This window comes from Anopheles gambiae, chromosome 2 (assembly GCF_943734735.2).
Source record: "Anopheles gambiae chromosome 2, idAnoGambNW_F1_1, whole genome shotgun sequence".
Taxonomy (NCBI): domain Eukaryota; kingdom Metazoa; phylum Arthropoda; class Insecta; order Diptera; family Culicidae; genus Anopheles; species Anopheles gambiae.
In genome coordinates, this window is record NC_064601.1 from 46,925,916 (window position 1) to 46,941,098 (window position 15,183).

The 15,183-nt window shown below is 44.3% G+C and overlaps 1 protein-coding gene across 4 annotated transcripts in view; it reads right to left on the reverse strand.

The window, feature by feature from the left end:
• Positions 1-6,991: 6,991 nt before the first annotated feature.
• LOC1270912 (alpha-mannosidase 2) overlaps positions 6,992-15,183 on the reverse strand; it is a 190,355-nt gene continuing 182,163 nt past the window's right edge. For all 4 annotated transcript variants that reach the window (XM_061651708.1, XM_061651707.1, XM_061651710.1 and 1 more), the window contains 4 exons: positions 14,086-14,178; positions 13,726-13,920; positions 12,614-12,725; positions 6,992-12,538 (listed from right to left, as the gene is read on the reverse strand). In XM_061651708.1, the coding sequence (XP_061507692.1) occupies positions 9,630-12,538; positions 12,614-12,725; positions 13,726-13,920; positions 14,086-14,178 (3,309 nt within the window). In that variant the 3' untranslated portion in view covers positions 6,992-9,629. The remainder of the gene's footprint in view (positions 12,539-12,613; positions 12,726-13,725; positions 13,921-14,085; positions 14,179-15,183) is intronic.

A 15,183-nucleotide genomic window follows, 5' to 3' on the forward strand; every position in this document is an offset into this window, starting at 1 on the left:
GTCCACAGGGGGCAGCCGAAATGCCTCAGCACTGTGCCTTATCGGGCTCCGCGATGATGCTGGTGCAGGAGGGCGGCTGTGGTGCCGCGACGTCGATGCTGCACCAGCGTGTCCGATGACGCTGCAGCGGGCGGCGGTGATGCCGTGTGTCGTCGGTCCAAGGCGGAATGTCCCCTCGCCTTAGCCGGAATACGCTGCAGCGGAGTGAGGATCCTCTTGGGGCTTCGCGCAAGCCCGAGCGTGCCCATCCTGCGCGATGGCGGTTGCGCGATGGTGGAACCGCGATGGTGGTCTCGGCGCTGCGTCGGTTCGATGTAGGATCCCCCCCTACGCGAGGAGGATCCCATCCTCGTCGCCACTGTTGTGTCCGCACAAATGAACATAGACGGTGGTGTGTACGGCACAAACAGAATATATATTTTGTCACTATCTTTGGTATGGGTACAATTAACATTGGTAATAAATAATATAAACAACACACACGCAATGCGGGGAGAGGACGGCTGGTCCTGCTCGCGCCGCGATCCTCACTGAGGACGTCACAGGATGACAGCCCTGCTGTCAACAGTGAGCCCTCAGGATGAGGCAGCGGTCTGTCCACAACACTAAGATTGGTGTTAAAAAGCACTTTAATTATTAATTTTATGTTGCTTATTTTGGCCCGTTTTGACAGCCATCTTGATGCGACGTTTAAACAGAGCAGCCATTGACAGTTTGATGGTTATAGCGTACGGTGCGAACTGGCTTACAAATATTTATTTTTCTCTTAAGTTAGTGCATTGTTTGTCGTAAAATTGATGATATTTGGTACAAGAACGGTCATATTATGTGTCGACATACGCAGTGTAGTGTTCTGATCAATTTTAAAAGGAATATTCAGCCAAATACAAAGTGTGTTATTGTTTCGAGTTTCGGCAGGAGCCCACAACATTGAGCTGTCAAAAATGAACATTTACTGTGTACCTATTTTCGGCAGCATTTAAAGTGAAAAATAACCTGTTTATCGTGATTTTAAAATTCCGAACAAGTTAGAATAAATTAAATACGCATAAAATCTTTAATATACACCACTTTTTCATTGTTTTACTGTTCTGATTCTCTTAATCACAAAACCTGCCGAAAGATTGGCTGACAGCAAAGCTGCCGAAAAAAAGCACAATTTATTTGATATTTTGGATAATACGAAATGAAATGGTGTGAAACTTCGTATGTGAATATCAAATAAGTACACTTTCACTACAAAATTGTATTTTGTGAAATTTTTTACCGCATTTGTGCAGAATTTCACGTTTTTAGCTACCCTGCCGAAAATAGGTACACTGCCGAAAATTGGTACAGTTACCCTACGTGGTTTTCTAAATTTGACAATTCTTTGAGCAAATTCAAGGTGTATGGATATTAGGAGCAAGGTGTCTTTATTAGGAAGGTGAATTGTTAGCGCGTTTCCCGGGCGCCATCATTGAGTATTGTTATGTCAAATTGCATACAATTTTCTATACCCCCCTCAAGCCCTCCCCGATTTTAATACCGGAGCCCCCAGTATTGTTATGTCAAGTCGTGAAATGTCAATTTGCTCTGAAGCACTTCACCTCCTAATATCCATACACCTTGATTAGGAGGTGAAGTGCTTCAGAGCAAATTGACATTTCACGACTTGACATAACAATACTGGGGGCTCCGGTATTAAAATCGGGGAGGGCTTGAGGGGGGTATAGAAAATTGTATGCGATTTGACATAACAATACTCAATGATGGCGCCCGGGAAACGCGCTAACAATTCACCTTCCTAATAAAGACACCTTGAGCAAATTGTAATGATTTGACACATCAATTTTAAATTGCCAAATAATTTCCGTTTTGATCGAATGTCAAAAACTATTTCAAAAGGTTTAAAACAGTTATATTCAGGCCCGTGCCTGTGCTCCATCGGATGCGATTTTATCGGAAGGCCTGTCAAAATTTTATATGAGATTTGACAGATAACGTCGGACGTGCGATTTCGTCGTACGATGGAATCAAAAAAATTTGATTTCGTCGGACGCCGCATCCGATTTTATCTGTCAAACTAAATGTGTGGTGTTTTGTAGGAACAATCTCAACTTAGTTTTTCATAATCGTTATATTATTAAAATCATCCAAATAATCGCAATATTATACGAGATGAAACGGTAATTGGTGGAACCATAAAGCTTTTTAACAAGCACACGGTACTCTTTGGAACTTTGCGGCTGATAGGTACTATCTGCAGGGTTGACAAAGGAACGTTAAGGCTTTTAAAGAACGTGAACTGAACTTGGTGGAACTTTATAGCCTTTTAATGATTCATTTGCAATGATGACGTTTTGCTTGAAAATAAAATACAAAGAAAAATTATTCCCGACGCCCTTGCATAAGGAAGCTGCTTAGGCACTATTTAGAAGGACCACCTGGAATTCTGATACTGTTCTACAGCAAAAAACGATTTCAAGTAGCGATCTTTAGCTTGCCAAAATTGGCTGCTTAAACAATTTTGGTTGTTTGGGTACATACTCTTCTAACTTTCTGAGCAAAAATCTAAATTAATGGTCGTGTGGTCAGATACAGTGTCGGACAAATCAATAGGACCACTTATCAATTTTTTATTCACTTATCATATTTCATGACTTAAAGTGAATCAATCTTTGCCAAACTTTCATGAAAGCATTATTAGAATGTTTACTTTAAGAATGTTTTTAAAATTTGGTGAAAAGTTAAGAAACAAAAAAGTTATGATAAGAAATTTAAAAATAACCCAAAAATCATGCGCCAAAATAATAGGACCAGTTCAGAAAATTTTGAAATAATTATCATTTATTATTATTAAATAACTGTTTTTGATGTTATTGAGTTGTCGGATAACTTAACTTAAATTAGTGAACTAATGCGTACACATTTTTTTGTAGAAACGCTTAGCGCAGTGGCAATTCGCTGTGTCTTTAATTAACATGCTCTAATTTACTAATGCGAGAATATTACGGCACTCGCTTGAGGGTTTTGAGCTCCCTTTGCACTGAGAGACGAAATAGTAGTGAGTACCTTCGTCTATGGGTATAAAAGCGCGTCACAGCGCTGGATCGCTTACACTGTGTTCTAAGCCGTTGCCTAGAACACTTCACACGATCAATTAGCTCGTGTATTTTTGGGTGCACTACTTCAAGTGCTTAATTGAAGGAATTCCAACGATGGGCCGTAGTGCACACTCCACACAACAACAGCGTGTAGATATCAAACGTTTGTCCGCTGCTGGGTACTCCCAGCGTAAAATCGCGGAAATACTTGGCCGATCCAAAACATTCGTGTATAACGCGCTGCATAGCACGGGCACGAAAATACCAACGGGTCGGCCACGCAAGACATCCGCTAGGGATGATGCTCGGATGACGCGATTGTGCAAGGCTGATCCTTTCAAGTCGGCAAGGGCAATTAGGGACGAGCTGCAACTTTCCGTAAGTGATCGGACAGTGCAGCGTCGCCTATTTGAAAACAACCTGGTCGGCCGGAATCCCCGAAAAGTTCCGTTGCTTCGACGGTGCCACGTTCAAGCCCGGTTGCAGTTTGCTCGAGAGCACTACGACTGGGCAGGTGAAAACCTGAATAAGTGGCGAAATGTACTGTGGTCGGACGAGTCCAAAGTGAACTTGGTAGGTTCGGATGGGAAACGCTTTGTGCGTCGTCCAAAGAATACCGCCTACCGGCCACAGTACACTTTAAAAACCGTGAAGCACGGCGGAGGCAACATAATGGTTTGGGCATGTTTCTCTTGGTACGGTGTCGGTCCTATCTTTTGGATAAAAGATATCATGGACCAACACCGATACTTAAACATCATCCAAACTGTCATGTTGCCTCATGCAGAGTGGGAGATGCCATTGAAATGGCAATTCATGCATGACAACGATCCAAAACATACTGCAAAAGCAGTTAAAAAATGGTTTGTTGATCAAAAAATTGACGTCATGAATTGGCCTGCACAATCGCCTGACCTGAATCCGATCGAGAACCTGTGGAAGATTGTTAAAGCTAAGCTTCTACCGGCAGGTTCTCGAACTAAAGAGAAACTGTGGAAGCATATAGAGAATGCTTGGTACAGCATTCCGCCATCGACTTGTAAAAGTTTGGTGGAATCCATGCCTAAAAGGATGCGAGCTGTCATCCGGAACAAAGGGCATGCAACAAAATATTAAATGCTATCAAGTTAGCCCAGGATAAGGCTGTTTTGTTATTTTCTTTAGTTTTTCAAATGTACGGGCTGGCCACATTGCGAATTAAAAGCTGGAGCTGTTATTTAATAATTATAAATGGTTAAAATAAAAAAAAATCTATACTGGTCCTATTATTTTGTCGCATGATTTTTGGGGTTTTTTTACATTTCTTATAATAACTTTCTTATTTGTTGACTTATCAACAAACTTTCAAAGCAGACTTTAAGCCAACATCCGAAAAGTGCTCTCATGAAAATTTGGTAAATATTGATTGACTTTAGGCAATGAAATGTGATAAGTGAATAAAACATTATAAGGTGGTCCCTATTGATTTGTCCGACACTGTACGTGGTTTTCATCACTACCGACCATTACTCAAATCTCACTTGCTTCAGTGCTGGTGGTTTCCGTTGGAGTTTAGTATTTAAACAATCGTATCGCCGTTCTAGTTCTAGCGATGCATAACTTCAATGCGAAACCAAAAAACAGTAGAAACATTGCGAGGGTTGCGAATGATATCGTCTGCTCGAAATCTTATGATTTTTTAAATAAACTTTGATTTTTATTCATGGATTTTTTTTTGCGGTAGTATTTGTCGAAAAGATCACTATTTAAATTTTTTGTGGTTTTTTGAAAACTAAAATGTCAAAATTCAGGTGTTTAGTATGCTACAATTTGCACTGTTATAATGGGAGGGAGAGGTGTCGTTGCAGGAAGCATTGGACATGTTTCTTTTAACATATAGAAGTACACCTAATAAGCAGTTGGAAGGCATGAAAACACCGGCAGAAGTTATGTTTGGTCGCAAGATTCGTACTTGCCTAGAGCTGCTGCGCTCACCTGTAAAAGCTTCACCTTATCAAGATGATGGACAGTTTTCAACCAGAAGTTTCAACATTGGTGAATCTGTGTATGCGAAGAAATATCATTACAACACCTGGAGTTGGGTGCCAGCTATTATTGATAAGCGAATTGGAAAAGTGATGTACCAAGTGGTGAATTCTGCTGGTAAATGTTGGCGGTCACACATCAATCAGTTACGGCTGCGATTGAACAACAAGACTGATTTTAAGGCACAGGATTTACAGCTGTATGCTAAGCAGACTTCGATTGCCTTAGACATTTTACTGGATGAATGTCATTCCGATGCAGATACACAATCGCCAGCTTCATTGTCGTCATCATCATCATCATCATCATCATCGTCATCGCCAGTTTCATCATCGTCATCGTCATCGTCATCGTCACCGTCGTCCGGCTCATTGTTATGCACTTCTCCATTGTCAGAGATGGGTACGGAAACGATTGCATCCCCTGGTTTTGAAACAGCAGATAGCGGATCACCATCGCCGGTACAGCCTCTACGCCGATCTACGCGAGCTCGAAGACAACCGCAGTGGATGGAGTCGTACCAGCGTGATTAAAGAGGGGGGATGTTGGGATCACCCTGTGTCTCGATTGCCGATCGGTTGACGGATAAGCCGATCACTCCCGATCAAAGTGGGTAGAAAGGAGGTGTCGTCATACAGAACATTTGGCCATCAAGGCTTTAGAAAAAAGCATAAAACCAGGATCGACGGCAGTTGTCAAAAGCGACGAATGTTGCTGGTTTACGGGTATGATAAATGCATTGTTTTAATTTAATAAATATTTGTATAGCACAACAAACTTGTATTTTGCATGCAACTTTTATAAATCGGCATTTTCAACGTGATATTGCGGCTGCTGCCTGTAAACAAATATCGACGGCTGTTGTCAAACTGAATCTCAAAATGGCAACATGCCAAACGCTAAGAAGACACCTCCTCTATATTCCACCTTGCTCCCGATGATACGCGCTATCAGCGAGAGAGTGACAAGTTTCGGCCTCTTCGCTCCCGACCGGCCCGTACGACGGACGTATTTCAATCCCGTTTGTTATTGTTGTATGAGTGTACTAATTTATATATTATATTACATTGTAGATAATAAATCCATACCATTTTAAAAGTACAAAATACATAAATTCAACAAAAAACTTAAATACTAAACTTAAATTTCTAAACTCACAATTCTACCGCGATGCAAGAGCTTAAACCAAAGCCAGAAGTTCAATGTTGTGGTCCATTTTCCCTCTTTGTTTTGATGTGTTGTGACATTTTGTGTAAGATCCCCCATAGCAAGACCATTTTACCCCACACTATACATTTTCAGTATTTTTGACGTTCATTTTTAAAATCCATTTTAAACGTATATATTTGTTATTAAAGCGTCATCTTATGCATCAGAATGATGTCAAAATAACAGTGGAAAGTGGTTTAATCAATAAGATACAGATCAACATCCTTAACCGGTCCATTTTGCCCCGCTTTCCCCTACTTCGGTTGAATGCAAGAGGAAAACCACACCCAAACCCTATTGGCAGTAAGACCGTAGTCCTGTCGACCCAGGAGGGCACTGACTCTCAAAATTAAGTGCACGGACGTAAATATAAGTAAAAAATAAGAAAAAGTGTAGCGTGCGTGTTAATATGAAGATTATAGATGAAATTTTGAGGCTGTCCGGAATATGAATCAAAACGTCCGTAGTTTGAAACAAACGCTCGAAACTGTCCAGAATATGAATCAAAATATGGTTGCAGTTTCATGAGTTGCATGCAGTGTTCCGATTGAATTTATTGGAAATATCATTTTTTTTCTCAATTGTAGAAGCCTAGATCATTAAGCCAAGATCATACGACATATCCTACACGGTTAATGATTTCTTTCGATGTAAGCAAAGTTTCAATAGTCTTTTTCCTTTTTTTGTTAAAATATCATTTAATGTATTTTTTCCGCTTCCAATCTTTCATCCCCATGCCGGTTTGTTTTCCATCAACTCTCTATTATTAGTGGTATTCACATTCGTTTCTCGCTTAATTTGGTTTGTTAGCTTAAACTCCAACCCACCCAACTACTACTACCACTCAGGCGGGAATTCACATCGATCCCACCTTTCCCACATTGTCCTTGGCGGCGCAAAGTGAATGGAAGGAAAAAGATCAAGCGAACAACACGCGAGTCCTCGATCTTAAACCCTTGTCACACGCGCTGTGGTCATTCGTCGCTTTCTCTTCTTAGTGACGATAACCGGGTGACTTAAAGATAGCGCAGAGAATGTAACTACCAATCGCACCATGGGCGTTGGAAGTGATAATTCCCATCCCAATGGCGGATGCAGATGCACTTTCCCTTACATTATTTTTTTTTATACCCATCAACTACTGCATAATGCAGGGCTACCACTACTACACTGCTGCTGCTGTTGCTGCTAGCTAAGCTATCTTTATTACAAACCGTCAGCGTATTCCCTCATTCGAACGGGAGGTGGTGGAAATCATTAGTGTATTGTTCTGAGTAAGAGTAACAACAATTGCGCTAGAGTGTTTGTTCCTGTATCGAATTGTAACAACAATAAAAAAATAAAAAGGTGCACGCGAGGTCAACCAATTAATTTTGCTTAAACTTAAAGCTTTACAACAGATTTCTCTAGTTTTTGTCTAAAATCGTAAGAAAAGACGGACTTAGCAAGAAGGTGAAAAATCCATTAAACAAATAACTGTTGTCCTTGAACGGGTGCTAATACTAGAGGCGATTTGTACCGGGTACTGTAAAAAGTGTTCTGGTGTTGAAGAAACGTCATCAGCCGTAGTGAGGTACGATTTGACAACCCTGCACTTCGACCCCTCAACGGAACGGAACACTCTTTACCGTTTAATTCACAGTTGGTAGCGGTGTATTAGGCTGTGTGTCCTTGGAATGGAATGAACCGGAGGAAACTCGAACAAAAGTGTAACAAGCGTGTGTTGTACTACCCCAAAATAATATTTTTCAATCAAGGCAGTTAAAGCGTGTTGTTAATCATTCGCCGGAAAAATGAACGGAACAGTTATGACAAGTATGTGGACGTAACTAGGGAATAAAAATACATAAATATAATCTACAACAGCACCCTCCGGGCCCATTGCATGTTTGGGCCATTTTGTTTGTTTGCTATATAATTGTATAAGTTCGTTCCATTCGTTTTTCGCTAAGTCCAGTATGTCTAACAGTACACATCTGCACACACGTACACACACTCGTGTTTTTTTTTCATTTCTTTTACAATACTTTTGTCATGTTCACCTACTTTCCTTTCCCTTCTTTACGAGGGCAAATTCGTTTTTCCCTACTTCACTGTACTTCTCGCTTTTGTTGTTGTCTCCTATTACTTTCTTCTGCACCATGCATTTGCCTCCTGCCACTGCGCAATCATTTGCTTATTTCTTAAGCTACTGTTTTACACTTCCTAAATTCTTTCCCACGCGCTAGTTGTGTAAGTTATCCCACTTGTCGGTAGTGTTTTTTTGTTTTATTCACTAAGTGTATATAGTTGTGTGAGTGTGTCTTTCTCTGTATGTGTGTGTGTGAACTACCACGTGCAATTAAATTAGTGTTGTGGTTTGCTTTATCATTTTAATAACATGCCTAGTTTTATCTGTGTTTTCTTTAATTGCCCTGCATATCCATCCAACCATCCAGCCATTCATCCATTCGTTCATCCGGGATTCAACCCGGGCCCTTGGTTTGGTGTGAACCCTTGTCCATTACACACTATCCTAACGTTAAATTACACTAGCGTCATGTTTTTCTTATGGATGGAAAGTATAGTTCCAGTTTCTCTGTGTGTATGTGTCCAACAGGCGCGTTTGTCTTTTCGCTTGTTAAATGGGGAGTAAAAGGATAGAACGAATGACGATGGTTTCGTTTCGTATGTGCTTGTATGCGTTGCTACATTAGTTTAGTATCCTGCCAACAGGATACGCTTTCGGGTTTGTCCAAACACATACACATGCACACGAACGCACCCGAACAGATCGTTAAAAATATTCCATTAAAATTAACTATTCTCGTAAACTGCATTACGAGTTTGGAAGAGACAAAGATAGAGAAAGAGAGAGAGAGAGAGAGAGAGAGAGAGAGAGAAAGAGAGAGAAAGAGAAGGAAAAAATTGTGTAAAGATGGATAGAGAACGAAGAGAGAGCTTTTTATCCATCCATTGTTGTTCGTGAGATTCCATTCATTTAGTGGTATTTACTGTCATGTGTGGTCTAACGTCTTGGCGCTTGTGTCTCGGGCCCACCGTTTCTCCTAATTGTTGACTAATTGAATACAAACACACACACACGCTGAGGAGTTTTCCCTTGTTTTATGTCCTAGAGTTGCCCGAAGAGGATTATTTCTTCATCCCTTTCGCCGGCTGCTACTATCTTCCATTTTCCGTTGAGGATACTCTCCCTTTCGACTGTGGAATGCTTGGAGTGCGCGCGTCAGCTTTTACGCGATGCTGCCCTTTGGAACTCATCCCCCCCTCCTTACTGCGGGAGGGGGGTTCGTCAGTGCAATGTGAGGTTTACTTTGCAAAGGTCAGATTGTATGTCTTGAGTGCCATCGGCTCGAGATAGATGTCGGTGAAGGAGACGAGCCGTTCGCCCGGATGCAGCCCGGTCAGTGAGGTCGCCTGGATCGCGTCGATTCGTAACCGCCGGAACAGTTGCAGCTCCCGTGGCTCCGTCGGATGATGCTGATTGATCTCATTACCACCACCACCTCCGTCTCTTTCTCCACCGCCGCCGCCATCGATGACAGCATTGTTGGCAGGATTGCTAGTGCTGCTGCTACCACTACTGCTACTGCTGCTACTGCCGTTACCGCAGAAGTAAGCGATCGTCTCCTCGCCCCCTATCCGACAGCTGTACCCTTGCCGCTGCAGTACGAGCAGCGCCGAGCTGGAGGGAAACAGGGGTAGATTGTTTTCGGTGAGCGTGCGCAGATTCAGCATGTGCAGATCGCACGGAAACTGGACGCGCAGAAGCCGCACCGCTCGGTTCAGCTCGAGCTGATTGCTCTCGTCGTACCGTTCGACGATGAACAGGTTGGCCGGATAGTTGAGCCCGTTCGCGAGCGCATTGGCAAAGATGCTGGGCAGCTGGTACGGGTCGGAGGTAGTGGTGCTGCTTTCCTTCTGCTGCTGCTGTTGGGGCTCCCGTTCCTCCTGCCCATTCGGTGCGGCTGGTTCCACGTTCGGTGACTGCTGTGCGTCGATCGTTTCCAGCGTCAGCCAAAACCGGTGCCGCGTCAGCCGGCTATCGATCACACCTTCGCCCATGCCGCGGTAATCGTCGTACAGCGTGCGCCGGTCGAGCATTACCTCCAGCTGGCCCGGCTCGAGGCTTGCCGCACCCTGGGCGTGCGTCGTCAGCAGTGTAAGCCGCATCCGATCGTCCTGGATGAAGGCGCCGGACGTGATCGGGAAGTAGTTACCCTCCACCCCGATGGCCGACACCTTGACGCGCTTCTGGTACTGGAAGCCGTTCAGGTCGGAGTAAAACTCCGGGTTTTCGCTAGCGCCATTCTCGATGTCGGTCACGAAGCGCATAAACAGCTCCGTTTCGCGGTTCTTCGGCGGCGCCTCGAAGTCGATATCGTTCTCGATGTAGATCGCGCTGTCCAGCACGCTGTTCGAGTTGTAGATGCGCACCGTGTGCGCTAAGAACGGCCCGTAAATGGCGGTCACATCGCTGGCCAGCGGGCCGGACGTGATCAGGATCGTCATGTCGCTGTACTGCTCCAGCACGTCCTTTTCCGAGTTGCGCTGCTCCGGATCGGTCTTGAACAGGTACGCGCCGGAATGGAACTGGGCGCTCTTGTACGCGGCGAACTTGATCGCGCACTGGATCTGCTTGCCCATGTGCTTCTTCGTGACCGACTTGAGGAAGCCGCTCTGCTCGTCGAACAGCAGCCGCATCTTGTAGTTCTCCAGCTGGATGTCGCCCGGCTGCTTGGTGCGCACCTCGAACGCTTTCGTCTTCTCGTCCTGACACTCCGTACAGTACAGCGTGGCCATCTTGCCCTGGTAGCCGTCCTCGTCGTACGCCGCCGTGTAGGTGGTGAGCGAGAGCGGCGCCAGCCGGGCCACAAACATCACCTCGTACTCCTTGTCCGAGGGGACGATCTTGCGCGACGTGTACGACGTCTCGGTAATGTTCCACACCGGGTTGATCTGGATGTCGATCGCTTTGCCGGCCGCGTCCAGTATCTTGACGCGCGGCGTCAGCGTGCGTATCGTGACGACTTCGAGCCGCTCCTGGGCGAGCGCATTGTACACGATAAAGTCCGTGCTGCGGCCCTCCGTCACGATGATGGGCGTTTTGCGCGGCAGCTTGCCAAAGTTGTCCCGCTCGAGCTCGCCGATCAGGAAGCCGTGCTGCTGCTGGTCGTGCGGTTTCCGCTGCACCAGCAGTTCGATCGTTTTCTCCTGCAGCTTCACCGTGTCCTGGATGCTCTCGAACAGGCGCAGCGCGTAGTCGCGCATCACGTTCGCCTTCGAGGTGCCGGTGATGGCGTCGTGATGCTGAAACAGCCCCAGATTGCGCCGCGCCAGTATCATCTTTTCGTAGTTCTTTTCGTAAATTTTGAACGCGTTCGAGCTGCCGGTCTGCCGCGCCCGGTTGAAAGCGATCGTGAACAGTATCTCCAGGCTGCGCAGGTTGTGCTCGAGCTCGCGGCTCAGTATCTTGTAGTACGGGCGGGTGGTGAAGTAGCCGGACCAGTAGGCCGGCCGGCCCTCGTTGAAGATGTCGGCGTACACGAAGAAGTCGCCCTTGAGCGTCGGGAACCGATCGTACCGTTCGCGGATCGCGTTGAAATAGTCCACCGGCGTGCCGAAGCTGATCTCGGCGTTGTACTTCGCCCGATGCTCGTTGATGTAGTCGATCAGCTTCTTGTAGTTCGTGTACTGCTGCTCCATTTCTTTCTCCTTGTTGTAGCGGAAATCGTCCCCGACCGGGATGAGCGCCACGTTGTGCGGGAACAGCGAGGCCGTGCGGGAGTACTGCTCCATCAGCAGGTCCGCCTTGGCTTCGATGTTTTCCGGCGTGATGAACTGCGCCTTGATCGAGTACTCGGTGTACTCGCCCGGGATCTTGCGGAAGTCAAAGTTCAGACAGATGAACGGATGCGGACCGCACGAGTGCTTGATCGAGTAGATGTCGAACGGCATGTTGTGCGTTAGCATGCTGTGAGCGCGCGCCTGACTGGCGCCACCGTCCGAGGGATTTTTCCAGTACGGCGTCCAGAGGAAATCTCCGTACCGGTGGCGGGCGAACCACTGTTTCCAGGCGTAGTGGATGCGCTGAATGATCGTGCCCTTGAAACCGGAAGCAGCTAGCAAATACGGCACGGTACTGCCATGCCCGAACGGATCAATACTCCAGCCCGTCTTGGGCGTTATGTTTAGGTTCGCCTTTACCCACTGGTGTCCTGCAAGTAGAGGAAGTTTATTAGAGCGTTTGAATTCGGAAGTGAATAGCGTTTGAGTTTGATGATGAAACTTACCTTCAATTAGCTGGTCAACCATTGCGTACAGATGAGCGTTCGCTTCGTCCGTCATCACCCAGCCCCCGGTAGTAATTTCCAATCGGCCAGATTGTACCAATTTCTTTAGTATCTGCAAGTGAAATGACACGTCCGTATGGTATTGTATGAGTAATTGTAACATAGGGTTTATAATTATGTTTTTTTTTCTTCCTCAAATTTGATATGCTTGATAGGCTACCTACATTTCAGTGATTTCCGTTCAATAATAAAATGATTTTAACCAGTTTGTGCGAAATTATAAATTTTTTTCGCTGCTTTTTCTACATGACTACTTTACACGGAAAAGCCGCACGAGAATAATAATTAGCTGCAAGGATAAAATTCGGTTCGTTAGCTAGAAATCCCATTTGCCCTTTACATCGCAGCAGTTCCGAAAACATACTTTGGGTTGGTCTGAGTAAAGCAAAATGGTAATGACTGTTAAATTCATACGCTTGTTCACCGTTTTGGCATAACCACCGATGTGGCTTTATTTAGGTTTACTAGAATTGTTTTACTGCTACATGACCGATTAGTCAGTTCTTGTTAGAGGGGAAATTGTTTTGAGTTAGCATTTCCATTGGCCTGGGAGCCAATAATGCAAAAGCGACTTTGAAGGATCTTTTTTTATAAAATGACTATTCTAGCACTAAGAGCATTCCTAAACAATCCCAGAATCAATCAGATGACAACGAACATCCGCAAAAGGTTTTTTGGCTTCATATTAGTGGAAGGACACAAACGATTGTCGATTCATTTTTAGTGAAGCACATTATACTTTTGATTGGACATTGTTTTGTATTTCACAGAAATGGTAAAACTTGGTAAAAATTCAATCTCAATCCAAAGAACGCTATTTTGAACTTACCAAACACGTCTAAACCACTGGCAACCACTTAAACTTAAAGTTCAGTTCAATTAAGCGATACGAGCAAAGTAAATGTGTTCTGGTTTTGGTCTACAATCTATTCTCTCCTTTGTTATCAAATTATGACATACTATCATAACCACTCTAATAATAGCAAGAGTCCTCGATACAGAGCTGGACCTAAACCATCAAAAATAAATTTCCCACCCATTGCAACACCTACCCGTTGTTTAGTCGGATGGGCCTGATCCCACCACAGCTGCAGGAAGCTGATTTCACTCCAGATGAACGACATGTTGCCGTACTCGGGCATTTTCGTGACGGCCAGGTTCAGAATTTGGCGCGAATCTGACTGGAAGTAGTTGACGAAAGTTTTCAGCCAGCCGGGATCGTTGTGCGAATGCGGAACCACCACAATCTTTGCGATAGAAAGAAAGAGAGTGAGAGAGGGAAAAATAAAATTAAATGACTGAGGAAAGTGTGAAAATGTTTTATAAATTATATATTATCATTATAATTATATACATTAAGTATAAATTATCAGCAACGTGTGTTAGATACATAGAAGTGTCACTCTTGTTACCTTTAGCGGTGGCCTTTTCGGATCCTTTTGCAGCTTTTCATAGCGCGTTTCGAAGTCTTTGTCCCAGTATTCCTTGGTTTTCATCCATTCTGGCTGTGGAAGAGAGGATTTAAATGAAACATGAATTTTGATTACATTGTAATTTATATTAGCCTATATTTAAAGAGGAAGAGTATATGAATTACCACTAACTATGTATCCTGTAACCATATTTGAACCCTGATTCAAATATATTAACACGCTCTGCATGTCAAATGGTACCGAAACGGTTTCAGAACCACATCTTATTCCCATCAAATGGTTTAAACCGTTGACGAGCATGCCCACGATTGCAAATTGGCAGTTAAACGGTCGCAAAACGTTTAACCCATTTTACGATCGACTAACGCCGCCTTCTTCTGTCTTCACCACCGCAGTGGGGGTTGGATTCATGATTTACCGATGTAATAACACTTGAACTGTGCTAGCAATTAGCGAGCAATCGAAATCGGGTGCGCGCTAAGTATCACCGGCATGTCGTGTTCCCTCACTCCGCGAGCTGATCGTGTCATTATTTGGACGCGACCGAACGTGTGCTCGTCGTAGTGAGAGCTTCAATCACCGTACACGCTGTGGTGCACGTTTGGCGGGCTCATCTCGATCTCGAATGGAGAACTGTGTGTAGGATGAAGCTTTAGTGCAAAACAAAAACGAGAGACAGAAGCAATTACACGATACAGTACAGCCAGTCAATCAAGGTGGCAAAACGATGTCAGTCATTTGCATTCCAATTCCTCTGGTTCGCTGATTTATGTGTCGAGCGCCGCAACATAGCTGGTACATAAATAAATAACTAAACGGCAGTGGCGCACATTATCATTATTTGGGAGTGCGAGAAGGAGCGGGTTGTCGGGTGAGGCGATTCTATAATCTGAGCAAACCCGTAAAACGCGTGCGTAGAGGTGTAAAATTAAATGCAGAACATAATGCTAAACGTCATTAGATTTCATTTTTTATTTGATTGCAGAATATCGCTGCGGTAGGTTCGAGAGATTTTGAAAACATTATTTCATGTGATATTTGATATTTAGATATTTTATTATGTTATTTTATTATAAC